This window comes from Ictalurus furcatus, chromosome 3, assembly GCF_023375685.1.
Source record: "Ictalurus furcatus strain D&B chromosome 3, Billie_1.0, whole genome shotgun sequence".
Lineage (NCBI taxonomy): Eukaryota > Metazoa > Chordata > Actinopteri > Siluriformes > Ictaluridae > Ictalurus > Ictalurus furcatus.
In genome coordinates this window covers 30,237,796-30,259,659 of record NC_071257.1, presented here as the reverse complement: position 1 = coordinate 30,259,659, position 21,864 = coordinate 30,237,796, and the positions used below count along the sequence as shown (strand labels likewise).

The window sequence follows — 21,864 nt, the reverse complement described above, 5'->3', positions numbered from 1 at the left end:
GTGATCACATTGATTTCACATGTCAGGTCCACCAGAAGTTCAGACCAGCAACTAGGTTCAGGATAACGCCCAATGGGTTGTACTCAAAAAACATAGTATTGAGCAAGTCTTTCAGGAATTTCATCTTTTAAACTCTTGCCATTTTAACTAGTAGAACACGATCAAAGGAAAATCTACCGAAAGAAATCCACTCAATCTTGCCATGGTTTTCAGCTAGGCTTTGTTAAAAGCTTGGAATGTGTTACAGGACAGATGAATCTGATTTATCCAAGTCTGGTCCATGGAGATGACTTTTGATTAACTGAGTAAGTGTGGCTGTGAGAACTGAGCATGACCCTGGCAATCAGTACTCACAGCCCACCAGACCTTCAAGCAAGCTGGAGGGTAGCAAAATTCTCTGTGTAATATAAAGTAGATGCATCCAGTTGATAGCGCAGCACACGTTAACAAATGTAAAACCTCAGAAACAGCATGTCAGAGCTTCGACTTACAGGCCATCATTTATATCAAAGCAACAGTTCAGTCCTGTTCAGCTCTGCAGGAAATAGTTACAGATATCCATTCATGGACTTAATTACTCATGATGCATTGCGGCGTGTAAGGAATTATAACTCCTTTGGTCTTAGGGAACTGGGTTGAATGTTATTCAGGAGTTTGTCCAGAAAGCAATTATACATCCTGAGAGAAATACTAGCATGCTCCTCTCAGGAGGACAATAAAACAAACCAAAACACACTGCTAGGCAGGGAAAAGTGTAGATGCTTTCTCTAAGAATAGAAATGTGAAAAATTGAAAAGTATGCACCACTTAACAGTAAGTGTACTTGAGAGCTAAGAATAAGGGTCAAAAAGAGACATCTATTAGAAAGACATGATGCCAAATGAAGAAACAAACCCCAAAATACGCTGATGTCCAAATCCTTTATTGTCATTTTAGAAAGCCTTACAGATGTTTCAGACTCAGTCCTCATTAACTTCACAGAGTCCTGAGCTTCCAAAGAGTTCTGAGGCTTTATCTGATGCCAGTGTTGCTCATGGTTTGAGCTTTGCAAACTCCTTTCCCAGCGACCTCGAAGGCAGACCCCTTGTAGTTGGCCACGCCCTGATTATCAGTGCGCAAATCAGGCTGCACCTGCTCCCACACTTTCTTCTTGGGGTTCAGGTCTTTATCAGGCTCACCTGGATAAGACAGCAGAGGGACAAGCAAGTAAGCTCATGTAGGTGGAATATGAGGTACACTGTGGTCAAGACCAGAGAAGGGGTTGATTCAAAATCCTGACTATTTTCAAATGACTTAGAACATGCAAGGGAAGTTATTTTTTTAGCTCGTTATCTGGATTCAGAGGCGATGTGGATGTCCAATAGCCGAGTCAAAACACGGACTGGTTTTTATACTTCTAAAAATGTGCAAGGGAGTGTGTTTGCTCATTACCCGGTTCAGTGCTGACACTCCTCTCCAAGAGCTGTAAAACTGAGTAGCAATTAGAGGTAAGCCATTTTGATGGGTACTTGAAAAAGTTTTTTTAATTCCTTACATGCCACGAAGGAGCTATAAAGCAGTGCAGGCTCAGGTAATAAAATACAAGTTCCAACAACATTGCTACACAACTAGTTTAGCCTGTAACCAATATAAAGAAGAGATGCTGAGAACTGGGGTGACGAGAACTTTTTAAATTTTTTTTTTGCATGGGAGCAAATCAAACTAAATGCTATCAAATGACCTGAAGAGGATTATAATTTTTTGCATGAAAACTGGTGTGGAACCCACACAGCTGGCCAGCAACTCTTCCCAAGTTCAGCACATTCTTTTAACGGTCAGAATCTCTGGTTCGTACGGATAAGCCCTGGCTCTTGTCCCTCCATAAGCCTCTGACATGACACCTCTTAAAATGAGAGAGCCAAGAAGATACAAGAAAGAGAATAAAACTATAAAAAAAATAAATGGTGCAAATGAATTTTCACAGTAAACATCCTGTTATTGGAACGATTCGTTGCCTCGCTTAGGAGCGGTATAGTCTGTGGAGTCAACAGAAAGAGCTGCCTCGCTTAGGGATGACCCCAAAGTGCATTCAATCAGGATAATAAAACCATGGTTTGCTTTCTGGCTGGCTGAAGACACATCGTTAAAAAAAAAAAACAGCTGGAGAAAGAATAAGCAGGAAGAAAGCAGGAAGATGAAAGCTCTGCAGAGTTGATGATAGCGTGGGACAGAGACTGCTCTGGGTCCAGACCGAACCCAACTCTCCGGGGTTAGTCATTCCACATTCAGTCACATGACCCACTCCTCCGTCTTTTACAGCACAAAAGGGAACTCTCAAGCGCAGTGCTTTGATGTTTAAGCACATTGAACTTGTTTTATTATTACCTGTTTTTATTCAAAAGCGCTCTAGATCAGCACGAGCACCTGAACAAGGTGAAGTACCTCTTCAGAGCCAAGACCATTTCAGATAGGACTCCCAGCCCAGACTCTGCAGGCTTTACAATAAACCTTCTTTAATTTGTTGAAGGCTGGAGGAACTGTTTGCTCCCATTTCCTCAGGATGTGCCTGGATAACAACAGAACATCATCCTATTTCTCCGATTAGGCCCGCAGACAGTTTAGATCATCAATAAATCATGTGAACTAACCTCAGAAGAATGAAGCGAGACTTTGACTCAACCATGAATGCCATCTGTGTTGTTCTTGGACTGCTTAAACTCCTAGGCTTGGCACATTAGCTTCCTGTTTTGCTTTTACATGGGCAATTTATTCATTTCTTTGTGCTGTATTTTCTAGGTAAGACAATAGTGGGACTCGGTCACTTTATTTAACCAGACAATTAGTCATTAGTGTGCACTGATGAGGTCTGAGTAGGTGATGAAAATTAGACGAGTGTGAAGCGGGGATTCGGAGACATTTTCCAGACTTGAATGTCTTGATGCAAATTGAAGTGAAGTGAGCGAATGCTTATATAAGCCTGAATTTCATTACATCACATTACATCAAAAGGCCTGAACAGAGCGAGGCAGAGAGACAAGTGTAGAACTGTCATTGTGTGATCATTTCGCACCTGGAAATCCCTGGAAAGTGACTCGTTCCCCAGGCTGGGCCCCGCTGGGTGGGTCCAGGATCTCCACCTTGTCCGGAGTGCTGGCACACATGACCATGGCCTGAGACACAATCCCTCTCATCTTAACTGGCCTGAGGTTACACAGGAACACTGCCATGCGGTTCTGCATCTGTTGGTACAACGTGAAAAGAGTTATCGGAGCCAAGAGACGTCTACGTATAAGGTTTCTATCTACACTACCAGGATGAAAAAAAAAAAAAGGGTTCATCAAGGGTGTTCTTAGCTTCCAAAATGGGCAGTACTTTCTGTTGTAAAGTTCTACATAGAACCTTTGAAGGAAAATAAATATTCATGTGAGCACTTATACAAGAAATGTGCTGTGTGTGAAAAATCCGTTTATATCCTACAAGAGCTCCTGAAAATGGAATTTGGACATCCCCCTGCAAAAAACAACAACTTTACAAACATTATATTGTCAAGCAGTGTCCGATTATTGGTTGTTTAATCCATCCATTCATCCACCTTCTATACCGCTTATCCTTTTCAGGGTCACGGGGAACCTGGAGCCTATCCCAGGGAGCATCGGGCACAAGGCGGGGTACACCCTGGACAGGGTGCCAATCCATCGCAGGGCATAATCACATACACACTCACACACCCATTCATACACTACGGACACTTTGCACACGCCAATCAGCCTACCATGCATGTCTTTGGACTGTAAGAGGAAACCGGTGTACCCGGAGGAAACCCCCGCAGCACGGGGAGAACATGCAAACTCCGCACATACAGGGCCACGGTGGGAATCGAACCCCCGACCCTGAAGGTGTGAGGCGAACGTGCTAACCACTAAGAAAAACTGAATATTTCTGCTATAGCTATAAAGTATATAAATCCTGCTCGCGTTGCGTCTTCTCAAACACGATTTCTGACAATACTGAGCGAAGTCGTTGTACAAGATCGAAGAACAGGTTTTCGGCTCATCGAAAGCAAAAGCGATTCTTCACTCGCACGACGGTTCCAAATGTTCACCTTCCTACGGATACGTCGGCTTACGGTGGCCTCTCCTTTGAAGAGCATTACAGCAACAGAGTGTCTTTTAGACGGAGGAATATCTCTACAAACGTCTGCCGCAATGAACCTCGAGGGCTTTTGAGCCTGAGACGTTTAAATCCAACAATAGAGCATTTTAAAACCGGATATAAACTACAAGCCATGAAATTCATGAAAGGTATATCTAATTATATTTACAAGCACAAGGCCACATCTACAGCCAAGTGTGCTTAAAAATAGACCGCTAGCTTGGGAACAGTCTTCAAAATGAGACGGCGAGCTCTCTTGTGGTAGCAAGTCAAGTTAGCTGGACTACAGAAGGGTTTTATTTCCTCGTATGCTACAAAAAATGAGCCAATGATTACAACGGTTTACTTGTTTATAGTTACCGTTCAATGTTGTGGAACAACCAAGAAACAAGTCGGTTCATGTTATTACCTACGTCATAGCAGGTCGTTCCTTCACCGTCGTATATTTGTCCCCCCCTTTCTCTTGAAGGTAATTTTACAAAAAAAAAAAAAAAAAAACACAACACACGCTTATTATGTAAACAAAACAGCAATACCCTCTGTCGTTCTCGTGTCAGAAAACTAAAGCAATTAAGTTGGAGAGTCCTTACAAAAAAACCCCCCAAAAACGTTAAATAGATGCCTCAAAAACATTACATATGAATAAATATTATTTATTACAAATAATGTAAAATGATTCCTAAGTTTCTAAGGTGCCAGGTTTTTTGGCAGTGGTGGTTTAGTGGTTAAGGCTCTGGATTACTGATCGGAAGGTCAGGGGTTCAAGCCCCGGCGCTGCCACTGTTGGGCCCTTAACCCTCTCTGCTCCAGGGGCGCTGTATCATGGCTGACCCTGTGCTCTGACCCCAACCTCCTAACATGCTGGGGTATGTGAAGAAAAGAATTTCACTGTGCATATGTATATGTGACCAATAAAGACTCATTATTATCATTATTTATGGAAGGAAACTCCAGGGTCCGTGCTTTGGAGCCACACACGTCCTTCGAGTGAGTAAGGTAAGAGACAGAGATGAATGCTAGTGAGGGACTAACTTTATAGTTGCTAGGATATTAAAGTGACGGCAGGAACCAACTTGTTTCGTGGATGTTCCACAACATTAAGATACGTTCAAAATATTATGAAATGTTGCGCAACAAAATTGCGTAATCGTTGGCTGTGGTATGAATAGCGGTTGGGAAATCAAGACTTCACACCATTCTTGATTCTTTCCAATAACAGCATTCCTGTCACGGTTTATTACTCAAATACCAAAACATTGTTGAATTCTTAAATCTCTAGAATCTTAAATCTCACCGTTTTGTAACCGTTAGAGGTAAAACTGTAACTGAAGATAATAAATCAAAAATAAATAAACAAATAAATAAATAAAACGTCAGGGAAATCATTGAGTTTAAAGATTGGCAATTGTTGGAGCTCAGGATAACAATGTAGAGCGTGAGGCCCGTTTACAGATGACGTAAAATTATAATAAGCAGCGTAACCATTTTTGAATAAATATTGAGTATATAATTCAACGCTAAACCTGCTATTATGAATTAAAACGAATTTCAAACATTTACACTAAATTACACAGATTAATGCACGTACAAAAAGACCTTCTGTTATTTATTTATTTATTTATTTTTTGGCTATAAATGTTCTGGAATAAAATGTACCTCAGACAAATTGATCGTTTGTCCAGTCATCGCTGTCTGAGCACCATGTGCGAGAACGTCTGAGTAAAGCTAGAGACAGACGGGACCGCTGTTCTCAGACGTACACGTGCTATCGAAACAGACAGAGGAGAGCTCAGAGGGATGAAGGAGACAGACTTTCAGGGGTGTAATTAAGCTTAGTGGCTGAGTGCCAGGGGTCCCCTAAACAAATCGTAAACTAGAGGTTCCTCATATGAAACACAGAGAACGTGACTGAATGCGACGTACGCAGAGTCGGGAGCACGCTGAACCGTGACGGCCGCGTTGCCGCAGACGATTTATGTGATTTACTACGCTTAATAAAACTGAAAAGACCTTTCACTCGGTCTGTTTTGACGTTTAGGGATTAAAACTCAAAACACAGCTTTCATTTTTCCTATTTTAAAAAAAAAAAAAAAGAAAGAAAAGAAAAAAGTACATGACCAGTTCCTGCTGCGATGATGTATTACAGCACTCGCAGATTTCATGCCTTACTCCAAAATAAACATTTGTAAAGAAAACAATCGTGAGTCACTGCTTTATGAAGGAAAAAAAAAAGAAAAAGAAGAAAAAAGAAGGTTTGATTAAAGTTGCTGCAACTTTCACGGGCTTTCTTCAGAGAGTGATTTGTGAGTATGAGACGACAGAGCTGTGAGGAGACAGACAGAGACGCCGCGGGGAGACAGAGACGGCGTGAAGAGACGGAGACGCCGTGGGGAGACAGAGACGGCGTGAAGAGACGGAGACGCCGCGGGGAGACAGAGACGGCGTGAAGAGACGGAGACGCCGTGGGGAGACGCCGTGAAGAGACAGAGTCGCCGTGGGGAGACGCCGTGTGGAGACGGAGACGCCGCGGGGAGACAGAGACGGCGTGAAGAGACGGAGACGCCGTGGGGAGACGCCGTGAAGAGACAGAGTCGCCGTGGGGAGACGCCGTGTGGAGACGGAGACGCCGCGGGGAGACAGAGACGGCGTGAAGAGACGGAGACGCCGTGGGGAGACGCCGTGAAGAGACAGAGTCGCCATGGGGAGACGCCGTGTGGAGACGGAGACGCCGCGGGGAGACAGAGACGGCGTGAAGAGACAGAGACGCCATGGGGAGACGCCGTGAAGAGACAGAGTCGCCATGGGGAGACAGAGACGTCATGTGGAGACAGAGACGCCGGGGGGAGACAGAGACGCCGCGGGGAGACAGAGACACCGGTTGGAGACAGAGATGCCGCAGGGGAGACGGAGACGCCGCGGGGAGACGGAGATGCTGCAGGGAGACGGAGACGCCGTGGGGAAACGGAGACGCCGCAGGGAGACAGAGACGCCGCGGGAAGACAGAGACGCCGCGGGGAGACGGAGACGCCGCGGGGAGACGGAGACGCCGTGGGGAGTGGGGCTTCTCCAGTATCTGAGAGTCTGAACATGAAGGAGGCTCGCATGATTTGTTTCTATCGTAAGAGTGATTTAGAATTTGTTGAGGACACGCTACAAGATCAGACTGTTATGTCTTTTCCTCCATGAGGGAAATGAAGTATAACATTAGCGAGCATAAAAAATTTTTAAATAAAAACACACTAAAGCTCAGTATATTGCAATTAGAGCCATAAAAAAATTTAATTAGTATTCAGATATTGATTTTCATAAGATCATTTACCATGCTATGCTCTAATTTTAGTCATCAAATGCAAGTGTATCTGAAGACGCGTTTCCTGAAACTTTTGGCGAAATGACATTCAAACACACGCAGAAAGAAAAAAAAGACAGAGAGAGCGAGATAGAGACATAGAGAGAGAGAGAGAGAGAGAGAGAGAGAGAGACAGAGAGAGACAGAGAGAGAGACAGAGAGAGAGAGAGAGCTTGTGGGGGGGTAGTCACAGACAGAGGGAGACACAGAGGGAGAAATAAAGAGAGAGAGAGAGAGATAGAGACATAGAGAGAGAGAGAGAGAGAGAGAGAGAGAGAGAGAGAGAGAGACAGAGAGAGACAGAGAGAGAGACAGAGAGAGAGAGAGAGCTTGTGGGGGGGTAGTCACAGACAGAGGGAGACACAGAGGGAGAAATAAAGAGAGAGAGAGAGAGAGAATGAGACAGGGGAGAGTCACACAGACAGAGAGAGACAGACAGGGAGAGAATGAGACAGGGGGAGAGAGAGACAGACAGAGAGAGAGAGACAGGGAGAGAATGAGATGGGGAGAGTCACACAGACAGAGACTGAGAGAGAATGAGACGGGGGAGAGAGAGACAGACAGGGAGAGAATGAGACAGGGGGAGAGAGAGACAGACAGAGAGAGAGAGAGAGAGGGAGAGAATGATACAGGGGAGAGTCACACAGACAGACAGACAGGGAGAGAATGAGACAGGGGGAGAGTCATACAGACAGAGAGAGAGAGAGACAGTCAGAGAGAGAATGAGACAGGGGGAGAGTCACACAGACAGAGAGAGAGAGAGAGACAGACAGACTGTTGAACAGCTTTATCACAGTGATGCTGTAAATCACTACAGCAGTGCTGGTTTGGTGTTCGGGCCGTGTGGAGGTGAGTTACCTGCTCTAGCGGGACGTGTTTGACCAGACCGCTGACCACAGTGCGCAGCGCCTCTTCACCCACATCCACCTCCTCCACGTACAGCGTATCAGCGTCCGGGTGCTTCCTCGCCTCGACGATCCGCCCGACGCGCAGGTCCAAACGGGACACGTCCACCTTCACGTCCTCCTGAGGGGGAGGGGCTTTCTTCATCGGCTTCTCTCCTGAAAAACATTCGCACACTGAAGATTTCAGTCACACAATTAGCACTGCAGGAAAGAAAGAAAGCTAACGCGAAACAGTTAGCGCGACATGCCACAAGAGTTGAACCGCATCCAACAGCAACAACGCTGATTATAGTCATTTGCATTTGCATCATTACTATAATTAGCCGCCTTATTATGTATATTATTATACGGTGCCTTTCTCACAGAACCATGACATCAGCACTGACATAATGTGATCAAAGTAGAGCTGATGTAAGGGAGGATTAGGTATTTATTTATGAACGCTCGCGCATGCAGGAGGGGGGAGAAAGGCAAGCATGTGGCATTGCCGGTGAAGCTGGCACAACCACGTCCCCATGGCACCGTCTGGGTTTTTAGAGCAGAGCGATTGGATTTCCCGAGGTGTTGTGATATGGTGTGAGCCTTATTTTTAGCCGTATTGTTCCCTGGAGAAACATTCCTCAGCGGGCACATGGAAACTACGCGGCCCGTCGTCTCCCCCTTTACACGTCACCCCTGGAGTGCGCACAAACACGCCCACACACTTTTCATTCCAATCACACACACTTCTAAAATCAGAACATTCATTTCCCAGGGTGGAAAAAGCAGTTTGGACATCTTTAAACTGCTTCTTAGGAGTCTTAAATGACCTGTTGTATTAAATAAGGAAATAAAAACACCTTGTGCTGTGCTGCTGTAGGAAAATAATCAACGATGTGGTGGTGTGATGCGGCCAAATGCATCACAGAGCTATGATTACCCTCCAACGTTGATTATTTACCTACTTTGCCTACGATTACAAGATATAATTTCACGTCACATCACACTTTTAACCATTTCTAGTTACGGTGAGCATCGTGGAACGTTCGTAAAATAACTTCCTTCCTGTTATCACTTACGTTATAGCAGCTGTAAGCAGTCTCTCAGTCTGTCTTTTTTAGTCTCCCCCTCTACTGAAATTAAGACCGAACACACCCCCCCCCACAAACAAAAAAACTAAACAGAAAGCAAACAAACAAGCAAACAAAACCCCCCGCAGCTTACGTTATTGAGCAAAGCGATTAAAAAGTCCTCAGTCCTGAAGACTTTCCCGTGTTACAAAGGATTATTAGCGCGGAAATGAACGCAAAATCAATTTTTCAAAATGACCTCATCACAACGCGTATTCAGCCAAAGCCCTCTTCGATTCACGTGCGTACCGCTACAAAGTTTCATTTACCAACAAACATCACTGTGAAAGACCGTGCAAAACTATTTTGTGCAATTGCACTTTCGAAAATCCGAGTAGTTTTCCGCAAAAAAAAAAAAAAAGCACAAAAAAAAAACTCTGAAAGTTGTAGCGCAAATTTTGAACCCGCACAAAATCGAGCATTTTTGGCTGCAACAATCACACAAAAAAACCCCACACACAATCACAAAAACAAAAAACACAAAAAAACTACACACAATCACAAAACAAAACAAAAAACACACACAAAAAAACGCACACAATCACAAAAACAAAAAACACAAAAAAACCCCACACAAAATCGAGCATTTTTGGCCGTCACAAAAATAAACAAACAAAAAAAAGAAAGCAAAAAAAAAAAAAAAAAACACAAAATTGAGCATTTTTGACCGCAACAATCACAAAAAAAACACCACACACAATCACAAAAAAAATTAAATAAAAATAACACACACACACACAATCACACAAAAAAATAAATAAAAATAACACACACACACACAATCACAAAAAAAATTTAATAAAAATAACACACACACAATCACAAAAAAATTAAATAAAAATAACACACACAATCACAAAAAAATTAAATAAAAATAACACACACAATCACAAAAAAATTAAATAAAAATAACACACACACACAATCACAAAAAAATTAAATAAAAATAACACACACAATCACAAAAAAATTAAATAAAAATAACACACACAATCACAAAAAAATTAAATAAAAATAACACACACACAATCACAAAAAAAATTAAATAAAAATAACACACAAACACACACACAATCACAAAAAAATTAAATAAAAATAACACACACAATCACAAAAAAATTAAATAAAAATAACACACACACACACAATCACAAAAAAAATTAAATAAAAATAACACACAATCACAAAAAAATTAAATAAAAATAACACACACACAATCACAAAAAAATTAAATACAAAACACACACAATCACAAAAAAATTAAATAAAAATAACACACACAATCACAAAAAAAATTAAATAAAAATAACACACACACACAATCACAAAAAAAAAATAAACACAATCACAAAAAAAACAATACAAAACAAAAAAAAAAAAAACTCACAACAACACACACAAAATCGAGCATTTTTGGCCACAACAATCACAAATAAATAAATAAATAAAATAAATAAATAAATAAAAAACCTCCTGAACGGACCGATTAGTGTTATAAAGCACTGACACCGGAGACTCCTTCATTAAACGTTAAATAAACGTCTAAAATTCCTGTGAATGAGCTGTTACTATAGAAACGATTATTAGAAAGAACTCATTACCGTAAACTTGAGATTTTCCTTGGAGTTGGATCTACTGTCCTAGAAAATTCAAAATCAACACCTTCTGACCAATCAGAATCAAGTATTCAACGGTTCCATGGTACAAGCCAGACTGATATATTGTGCTGAAAATTTGATCTTTTCAACACGTTAATTTGGGTTTCCTGTCTTTAAAAAACAACACTCACTGAAAGGCGATGCAGCTGTTGTGCAGGCGCTCTGTTTACAAGCAGAAATCTTGCACTATATTTATATTCTGTCATTAAACCCCCCTGTCTGCACTACCTTATTTCATCTGCTCAAACTTAACTCTCCATAAATAAAACTGAAAGATTGTTGGCGATCATGTTCGGAGTTGGGTCGCTTCAACAGATGGAGATGTACGGTTTACGTTGATGATCGTTTCGTTAATAAATAGCACAGCACAGAAACCCACCGGCTCGTTCGTTACAAACCAATTACTGCAGATTTACGAGAACATTCACACCATCTTGCGTACGCTGTGAAAACTGGATCCTGGCCTCAGGTTTGTTTGCAAATCCCATGCTGAAGTGCTGAAGTGCTGACGGGATTCAGAGCAATCTGCTCAGAATCAAATGCAAGTGTATCCTGAACCTTACGGTGAAATGACGTTCAAACACACATGCAGAAAGAAAAAAAAAAGAGAGACAGACAGACAGAGAGAGGGAGAAGGGGGGGAGGTAGTCACAGACAGAGGGAGAAATAAAGAGAGCGAGAGAGAGAATGAGACAGGGGGAAAGTCACAGCCACAGAGAGAGAGAGAGAGAGAGAGAGAGAGAGAGAGAGAGAGAGAGAGAATGAGACAGGGGGAGAGTCACAGACACAGAGAGAGAGAGAGAGAGAGAGAGAGAGAGAGAGAGAGAATGAGACAGGGGGAGAGTCACAGCCACAGAGAGAGAGAGAGAGAGAGAGAGAGAGAGAGAGAGAGAGAGAGAGAGAATGAGACAGAGGGAGAGTCACAGACACAGAGAGAGAGAGTGTGAGAGAGAGAGAGAGAGAGAGAGAGAGAGAAAGAGGTGGGGGAGAGTCACAGACACAGAGAGACAGACAAATAGAGAGACAGAGAGAGGCAGAGAGTCACAGACAGATAGAGAAAGACAGAGAGACAGAGAGAGAGAGGCAGAGTCACAGACAGATAAAGAGAGACAGACAGACAGGGAGAGAATGAGACTGGCACACAAGTCTCACAGTCCCACTCTTCTGGGAAGGCTTTCCACTAGATTTCAGAGCGCATCTGTGGGGATTTGTGATCATTCAGCTACGAGAGCGTTAGTGAGATCAGACACTGATGTTGGGATGTTGAGGAGGTCTGGGGTGCAGTCGGCGTTCCAGTTCATCCAAAATGTGATCAGTGGGGTTGAGGTCAGGGCTCTGTTCAGGACACTCGCGTTCTTCTACTCCAACCTTGGTGAACCATGTCTTCATGGAGCTCGCTTTATTAAGCTTGGACATGTCTGGGCCTCTTACATCCAGTAAAATGAAACGGTAACACTACAGCACACTAAGACATTCTATACAACTGTGTGTTTCCAGGCTTGTGGCAACAGTTCGGGGAAATCCTCCACATGGGTGTGATGGTCAGGTGTCCGTAAACCTTTAGGCATTGTGGATTGTGGGCTCGTTTGTTGGACAGTGCCATCAGTGCTTAGTTAACGATGTGTGGCATTCTATGAAACCCCAGACGCTGGTGTGGATCAACTTTGGCAATATATAAACATATTCTCATCACCGTGTCCTCAGACTCACCTTTCTTCTCTGCTTTAGCTTTCGCCTTGGCCTCGGTGCTGCTGGCTGCAGGGCTTTTAACGGTGGAGGCCGGGGCCGCAGGAGCTGGTTTAACTGTCGGCTCCGGTGCTGAGGGCTTGGATGCACACTGGATGATGGAGTCTTCTGAGGGCATGGGCACTGCCACTGTGCACACACACACACACACACACACACACACACACACACACACAGATATATTTTAGCTTCTCAAAATATTTGCAGCACAACGTGTCATGTTTGTCTGATTGCTCTTTCCAGAACATAACGATTAGCAATAAGCTTTGGGGTAAACCGAGACAAATGGAGGACCAACACAATGCACGTTTCAATGTTTAAAAAAAACAAAAAAACATACTATTATTATTATTATTATTATTATTATTATTATTATGTTTTAAAAGTAAGAAAATACCAAACTAGCTCAGGGCTCCATGGCACAAACAATTGACACAGTGTTCTTTCCTTCGGGTCCTGATTGTTTTTCATCAAAACATGAAGTCCACAGAATACTAAGAATACATATCAAGCGGAGAACAATACAAGTAGTGCGACCGTACAAGATTTATAATTGAGCTGTGGAGAAACAAAGTGCGCAGAGTAGAGGTGTAAGAGCCAGAGTAGGGTTTTATTTATTTATTTAAGATAATACGGTGGTTGGTATTTTAGGGGTTAGTTACGTGCTCACGGAAGAGGTGGGTTTTTGAAGATGGTGAGAGATTCTGCGGTCCGGATTGAGGTTGGAAGTTCATTCCACCTCTGAGGGACAGTAGGTGTGAAGATTCTCTAAAGGGACCTTGAGCCACGCTGAGTAGGCACTACTAAGCGTCGGTCGTTGATTGATCGCAGACTGCGTGAGGGAACGTGAGCCTTCAGGAGAGAGTTGAGGTAGGAGGGTGCTGATCCAGACAAGATCTTGTAGGTGAACATCAAGGCCTTGAATTTGATCCGGGTGGCTACAGGGAGCCAGTGGAGGGAGATGAAGAGGGGTGTGACGGGTTCTCTTGGGCTGGTTGAAGACGAGGCGTGCTGCTGCATTCTGAATCATTTGAAGGGGTTTGACGGAGCTGTTTGGAAGGCCCGAGAGCAGTGCTTTGCAGCAGTCCAGTTTGGATATGAAAAGAGCCTGGACTAGTAAAATACCAATGATTTACTGCAGAGCACAATCTGGATGGGAGGAACAATAAAAATCCAATGTAATCGATCGTCCATGACATGTTTGGCGTTTGCCTCTTTAATTTTGTACAGGAGTTCGAGTCGTTCAATATCCATAGCTTCTTCGAGTGAGAAAATGAGTCGACTCGGAATCATCCAGACTTCATGAAGTGAACCGAACAGGCTTCAGGTTTTGCGTCGCCGTATTTTTTTGCAGATAAACTGAGCCAAGGCACAGAGCGTCAGAAATGCCACGTGTTCTGAACATTTGGACCGACAAACAAAAAAGAGCAAATAAACAGTGGATACACAACTTGTTATTTCTGTAATTTATCTAATTGTTTATTTAGCGCCGACTCCGTGTTCTTCACGCTCGGTTGATTTTGGTGATTTCTACACACACTTGGCAAAGGTTTTTTACATTTTGTTGTCACGTATAATGAATGAAAGAGTTTTACGCGTACGTTTTCAGCACTACACGCTCCTCAGTTGGCCTTTTTTTTGGTTTTGCAGAAAACAAAGTGAATTACCTGCAGGAAATTATTTTGCAAGGTCTTTTAACTGTACTTATATTCTACGCATGTGAATGCATGTTGTGATGACATCACGACGCATCTTGGCCCAAATCTGAAACCAAACCGAAAGCCCCCTCAATCAAGCTCGATGCTTATATTGCTGCTGCATAACTTGTTGAAACGACACAAAGACGGATCCTTGGTTGGGTTTTTAATTAGAAAGCGCAACGGCATGTGCTCGAGCGTGGAGAAATCGGAGAAATAACAAACTCTGACGAAGTTGGTTACACCAAACAGGAGTGTATGGTCTGATTGCGCAGTGTAGACTTCCTGAGATTGCTAAACAACGCTGGCGTGTGGCGCAGCCTATATTTTATGTTAATTATGATAATTCATTGTTTATTTAAGCTAACTACAGGCCCTTCAAAGTGCAGACGGTGCAGGACTTCAGTGACGCCGTGGTGACTCAGATCAGCCCGCTTTCTCCCAAATGAAGTATAAAGAGCTCTGCGTGACGCCTGATCTGAGGCCTTTTTAAAAAAAAAAAAAAAAAATTCCCCTTGATCTCTGATTAGGTTCGTATGCCCCAATTAACTGATGCAATCAGATAAATAACAAATGACACATTAGAACGAATGGAAAAAACAAAAAAACCCCAAAACATAATCCTACATTATTTAGAAGCTGTCCAAAAATAACAGGGACAAAAACGAGGTCTTTTTTAAAGAATGCCAAATTGCCTATTTGTTCCCATTGGGCTGCTCTGGAAAGCATTACTCGAGTGTTAATGAGGATATGAGTGCTTTTATTTGCACGTTAATGCGAGGCAGAGGCTGAGGGTGGCAGGAGATTTGCTGTGGAGTCACGCAGACCTGCGGAGGAAGGTAAGCAGGGCGGCGGAATAACTGGTCAGGATTTTCACAGAGTTTTTTTTGTGATTGTTGCGGTCAGTAATGCTTGATTTTGCCACGGCTTTAAAAAAAAAAAAAAAAAAAAATTGGCGAGTTTTTTTTGTGCCTTTTCCCCCCCGGAAAACTACTTGGATTGGCGAAATTGCATGAGCAGGAAACTGTTTTGTGCGGTCTTTTGCTGGGACAACTTCATTGTTGGTAAATGAAACCTTCTCGCTGTACTCGCTGTACGTGTTTTGGCCCAAATCTTACGGAAAATCTGCTGTAATTAAAAACAACTGCAACATCCTGTCAATATTGCGATGTTTGTTTGATTTTGCGTTCATTTCTGTGATCGCAAAATCCTACAGGGACTGGCTAACACTAGATATCTAGAATCATTTTGGGCAGCACCTCGGTTTTCAGCGCCGCAACGTCCTCGAGGTCGTAAAATAGGTAAAATAGATAGGATGCCAAGCAATAAGAACCTTCTAGAGTTAATCCATTTGAAAAAAGGTAGTTTAGTCCAGTGGTCACCAACCCTCTTCCTGGAGATCTACCTTCCTGCAGGTTTCATCTCCGATCTACCTTCCTGCAGGTTTCATCTCCGATCTACCTTCCTGTAGGTTTCATCTCTGATCTACCTTCCTGTAGGTTTCATCTCCGATCTACCTTCCTGCAGGTTTCATCTCCGATCTACCTTCCTGTAGGTTTCATCTCCGATCTACCTTCCTGTAGGTTTCATCTCCGATCTACCTTCCTGTAGGTTTCATCTCCGATCTACCTTCCTGTAGGTTTCATCTCCGATCTACCTTCCTGTAGGTTTCATCTCCGATCTACCTTCCTGTAGGTTTCATCTCCAACCAAAATTTAACACACCTCTTTTAGTTGATCAAGAACTTCTCAAGGCAATGATTAGATGGTCAGGTGAGCAGGATTACGGTTGGAGTTAAAGTCTTCAGGAAGGTCGACCTCCAGGTACAGGGTTGGTGACCACTGCTCTAACTGAACAGCACATAACCAAGTGGCGTCAGGTTGCTAGGCTACTCTGGTCTTTCTACAACCAGATTGAGCTCGTCTGTTTTTGTTTATGAACACCAAAGGGGTCTATAGAAATGAGAAGCGAAGAAATTTATTTATTTATTTATTTATTTTAAAATTGCAGTTACTGAACCAGCCGGTCAGCCGCAAATTGACGGCGGTGATCGCCGATGAAATAAAATAAAATAATAAAATTTTTCTCCCCTTATGGTTTGATTTGAATCTTTTAAGAATTACAATTAAAAAAGGAGGTTGTGTGTATAATTAAGGGCTTCGGTTAATAAGAGTTCCATCTAGAAATGAAGGGCTTCCCCTCGGCTTTAGGGTTACAGGTTCGTTTACCTCCTCTCCTTCTTTCCTTCTCCAGGAGTTGCCTTTTCAGTTCTTCAATCTCCTTCTTCAGCTTGGCGTTCTCCACCATCAGCTTCTTCTCCTCTCTCACGGTGGCCTGCACCACTTCATCCAAATAAAACACAGATTTGATTTTTTTAAAAAAAACGACGGTCATGACAACAAAGACACATGCTAATGAGTTTCAGCTCGGTCATCTGGCGTGTATGGGAGTGGTGTGTGGGTGTGAGGGTCAGACAGACGGGTTTCCCACTCACTGGCTTTTTCTTTCAGCAGCTGGACCTGCTGTTTGAGGTACTCGATGATCTGATCCGCCTCGGTGGCCCTCTGCTCCAGTCTCATCAGCGAAGGGGTGTGGCCTGACATCCTGAATAAGGAGCGTGCTAAGAACCTGGAAATACAGAAGAACAATAATAATAAGTCCAATGGGGAAAGATCAAACCCCACGGAAATGTGTCGAGATGTCTTTAAAATGAAATACCCCGGAAGTCACTGGTCGGGAATTGAGGCAAAATTGAAATGCAAGGGGTTTTTATCGTGTGTGTGTGTCTGAGGCTTCCAAAAGTAACGGAACACTCACGCTGCACAGCTGTCCAAACACCGAGTCAGCATCTCTCCAACTCACTCACACACACACACACCTGGAATCCCCAACTGTTACAGGCAAAATGTACATGATTAAAGCTGCCCAATCCAATCCAAATTCTCCGTTTCCATTTCAAGGCTTGAAGCGATGAGGATTCTGAACGGCAGCTGCATGCGAGAACCCGACCTCCTTAACAAGTTCCAGGACACTCCCGATCGAAGCCGATTCTGCAGTGACGAAGCAAACCACATGCCAATGAAATGAAATACGCTGCCCATCTCGCTGCGCTTGGCTAGCGTTTATGGGCAGAAATATTCGAACGCCGCTGCTCTCTTGACTCCACTGTGTGAGGTTAAGATGCTTTTCGAGCTTCAAAGGCTCTCGAACGTTTAAAATCGCACTGAACCGAAAGAGGCCTCGACTAACAAGGACATAACTTTGGCAAGATGTCATCTCAAAAAGAATGGAGAGTGAGAGAGATAAAAAAAAAGAAAGACCAGGAAGGAAATCAGGGGATTTTTTTTTCTCCGTTGTCTTTTACAAGGCCCAGGAAGGGAGAAGAAAACATCTTAACACGTAATACTGGGTGGTGCTGCAAAACAACAGCTGGCGCTGGATGGAAATTAAAAACACGAAAAAGGGCTGGAGTTGATAATGCGAGCAGATCAAAGTCTCTTGGGGTTTTTTTTTCTTCTTCCCCTGAAAGCCCTTGAATTGATTTAAGCGGAGCCCACGGTGGAAGAACTTTACGAGAACCACAATGTTTTCGTTTGCATAAGTCTTGGAACCGAGCCTCGTGCTGCCGGCTCCAATAGCCTCCGACCTCTACCCTGATCACGTCCGTCTTACTCGGCAGCGGGATGTTACGATCCCAGCCAAAAGCTTATAGACCTCAAACAAAGCCATGACCTCACCCTTTAGCAGGTGGACTACTCAAAGCTCCACCCACTTAACCTAACACATTAAATATGTCTAAAAATTAACATCACGTCATATTAATGAGAACGCCAGCGTGGAAGCACTGGAGACGTTGGTGCAAACGCTGGACTCAAACTCCCAGAATGCAATGCAGCTATACGATGGAGTTACTCCTCGGCTAGTTAGTGGTCTACGAGATGATGACGTTGACTCGGTATCGGTTGACTCCTTAAGCAGGGATGATGAGAGGGTTTAAACCCACTGCACCGCTATCAGCAGGCAGAGCGGCATTGTGGGGAATGTAGGAAAGCAAAGTGAAACCGTTAGTGTTAACAGACCGACACGTCGACCAGAATTTCATTCTAAAAATAAATTCTGGACACCGCTGAAGATCGCGTGCGAATTATAAAGATATTAATACGCGAGTGGGTTTTTTTCCCAGCTGACAGCAAACAGAAGCTGTGACACACAAACAAGGTCCGTAATAGTGCGTTCGCGTGCGTCAAGCAAGAGAAATAACCGTCACTTGCATTACAGTCACTTTAGCTTTAAAGTCGCAAGTGTAACCCCTTTTTTTATTAGTCATGTTTCTAATAAAACCCAATTCGGCGCAATTACGACACCGCCACCACACCAGTGCCCGTGCAGCCATTGCGAAACTATTTCCGAGAACGGAATGCAGACCGAATGCTTCCCCTGTTTTTCCCTCCTCTGGAGCGCTTTGAGGAGAGGCAGTGGGCCGTAAGAAAGAGGGCATCGTTGTGGCCTGTGTGAGGTTTCAGCTCTCTCTCGAACATGGAGGATCGTGCGAACACCCATCAAGGCCCTGTGCAACACTGCCAATCTGTCTGGCTGCTGTGAGCGTTTAAACCACCACGGCAAGTTGACGGGATGAAACACTTGCCTGCTGAGCTACAATGAAAACAGCATGGGAGTACAGCTGGCATCTGAGATCGGCGCGGTTTACGGCGGAGTGCGGGAGGAAGTTCCAGATTTAGCACGGCTCCATAACCATCACTTTCACTTGCAAGGAGCAGTCTTATTTGGTTATTACTATCGCTCTCTCTCGCTCTCTCGCGCTCTCTCTCTCTCTCACACACACACACACACAGAGTTCTGTGGATTACCAAGTGTTTAATGAGTGGAACAGTAAGGGTGTGCACAGATATTCAAATACCTTGTTAACCTTTGCGAGTATTTGGAAACTGAAATGACAATTATCTATATGAGGTCACAAGGAAAATATATTTTAAACGATTGTTTTTTGCTTATTTGTTAAATAAAGGCAATATTTTGATGCAATTTCATGGTCTGCAAGTTAAAGGTGTGTTTTTTGAAAGTGAAAAAAGTCTCAGGAGTGACGGTAAACACAACAAAGCTTTCGACACCCCCCCACACCCCCCACAGCACGCGCAGCAAGTGTTTTTTATTTCGTCTTACACCGCAGCAATTATTTGGCTGTGGAGCGGCCAGAAGATGTACAACTTTACGTCTGACTGTTACAAAGCGCTGACACTGGAGGCTCCTTCCAAAAACGTTAAATGTGTCCTTACATAAAACTTCATCATATCAACAATTATACATTTTTTTTATTTGTTACAAATAAAATACATTTTTTAATTTGTTTTTAATCTGTTGAATTTTCAATTTGGATGTGGTTATTAATGCTCTATAACTGTATATGAATAAATGAATAAATGTAATACTCTGACAGTAGTTCCAGCTGTAAGACAAATCACAGGCTTTAAGAAGAAGGAAAGTCTAAACAAGTTTCCAGAGCAGATCATTATCATGTCTATAATTAGAAAGTTGCCTAACTACAGAAACGACTGGAAGTTATCCACCGAACTATAGAAAGTTGTCGCTTCTATAGTTAGAAAGTTTTCTAACTATAGAAACTATTGAAATTTATCTACAAAGCTATAGAAAGTTAGAACTCTTAATAATTAGAAAGTTGTCTAACTGTAGAAATATAGAAACTACAGTTATATAATGAACTATAGAAAATTATCGCTTCCATGCAACCAAACAAAAACAAAAAAATCCTGGTCACAGAAAATGGAAAATAAGAAAACAAACATCAAATAAATAAACAAAAACACACACATAACCGCACACACACTAATTGTATATCTATATTTCTATCTATCAAGGGCGAATGTTTGGTCTCAATATTGGTAGGGACACTCACCCACCCCGGACAAAAAAAAGGACTGGTTAATGTTGCCAACCAAATGGTTTATTAAAATATAACATCTATAGTTACATTAAGATCTGTATTTACATTTAAATACTAATTATACAAAGCAACAGATCAAAGAGTAAAAGATTCTAAATTCTAAAACTCTGCCCTCCTATCTATAACTATATATATAAATCTATATATACATACACACACACACACACACACACACACACACATATATATATATATATATATATATATATATATATATATATATATATACATATACACATACACATATATATAGGTTAAAACCCAGCTAATTTAATACTTTTTGTAAACACTCGAGTTACTCTGTGATAAAAGCAGACACTAACCGTGTTGTTGATTTTAAAAGGAATATTGTCTAATCACTTTATTATTGGTGTGCTTTCATTTTAGGAAATCATGATGCAATATAGACCGAGTCCCAAATAGCTTCCTACCAAACACGTAGTGCACTACATAGAGTGCATACGCTACTACTTCCAACTGGATGTAGTGCACTTATACACGGAGCAGGGATCCGTTTGGGACCGTCCCCACAGCGCCGTGTCAAAGCCCAGCGCTAGCAGGATAACAAGTGCAACTCTACCCAAAGCTCCTCAATGTTCTTCCGGCTAAACAAGCTTAAAACCGAGCTATACGTGTTTTAAAAAGACATACAAATATTAAATGGTTTAAAAAAGGTAATGGTGTGTGTTATGGCACTTACATTCAAGGGTAATCGAAATAGCTAACGCAGTCAGATTTCACTCGCGTTTCCCCGTCCACAGCGTCGCAGGTTGATGACGCAGAAATCAAGTCTTGATCACGCTTTCAGTATAGTACCGGTCAAAAGTTTGTGGACCCTTGACTGAAATGTTTCTCATGATCTTAAAAACCTTTTGATCTGAAGGTGTATGATTAAATGTTTGAAATCGGTGGTGTAGACAAAAAATATATAATTGCTTCAACATATTCATTTCTTTCATTAGAAAACATTTTATTTACATAAAAAAATTAAGCACGACATATATATATATATATATATATATATATATATATATATATATATATATATATAGAGAGAGAGAGAGAGAGAGAGAGAGAGAGAGAGAGAGAGAATACATCAAATAAGTTATTTTAAAAATAATACTAATGAGCCCATAAACAGTAATAAATATAGATCATTAAATCTAAGAGGAGTATTTTGAACACACACACACAAAAAAACCGCCAGGTAAATGACCTAGGAAACAAACATGAAAAATAATTCTACATTATCTTATTTTTCATCTAAAGTTATTTCAAATCTTGTTTTG

At 42.3% G+C, this 21,864-nt stretch overlaps 1 protein-coding gene across 1 annotated transcript; it reads right to left on the bottom strand.

Moving 5' to 3' along the window:
• Positions 1-901: 901 nt before the first annotated feature.
• Positions 902-21,371, bottom strand: aimp1a (aminoacyl tRNA synthetase complex interacting multifunctional protein 1a). The gene is made up of 7 exons (XM_053621982.1): positions 21,276-21,371; positions 17,090-17,223; positions 16,824-16,937; positions 12,863-13,027; positions 8,339-8,541; positions 3,050-3,218; positions 902-1,178 (listed from the first exon to the last, which is right to left on the bottom strand). Coding segments are annotated over exons 1-7 (954 nt in total). The 5' UTR covers positions 21,278-21,371; the 3' UTR covers positions 902-1,011.
• Positions 21,372-21,864: the final 493 nt, after the last annotated feature.

Excerpts from the sequence above, each read along its gene's own strand:
- aimp1a (XM_053621982.1), bottom strand. Across the intron at positions 8,542-12,862 it reads AGCTAAAGCAGAGAAGAAAG|GAGAGAAGCCGATGAAGAAA; the intron begins GTGAGTCTGAGG and ends AATGTTTTTCAG. Across the intron at positions 1,179-3,049 it reads CACTTTCCAGGGATTTCCAG|GTGAGCCTGATAAAGACCTG; the intron begins GTGCGAAATGAT and ends TGTCTTATCCAG.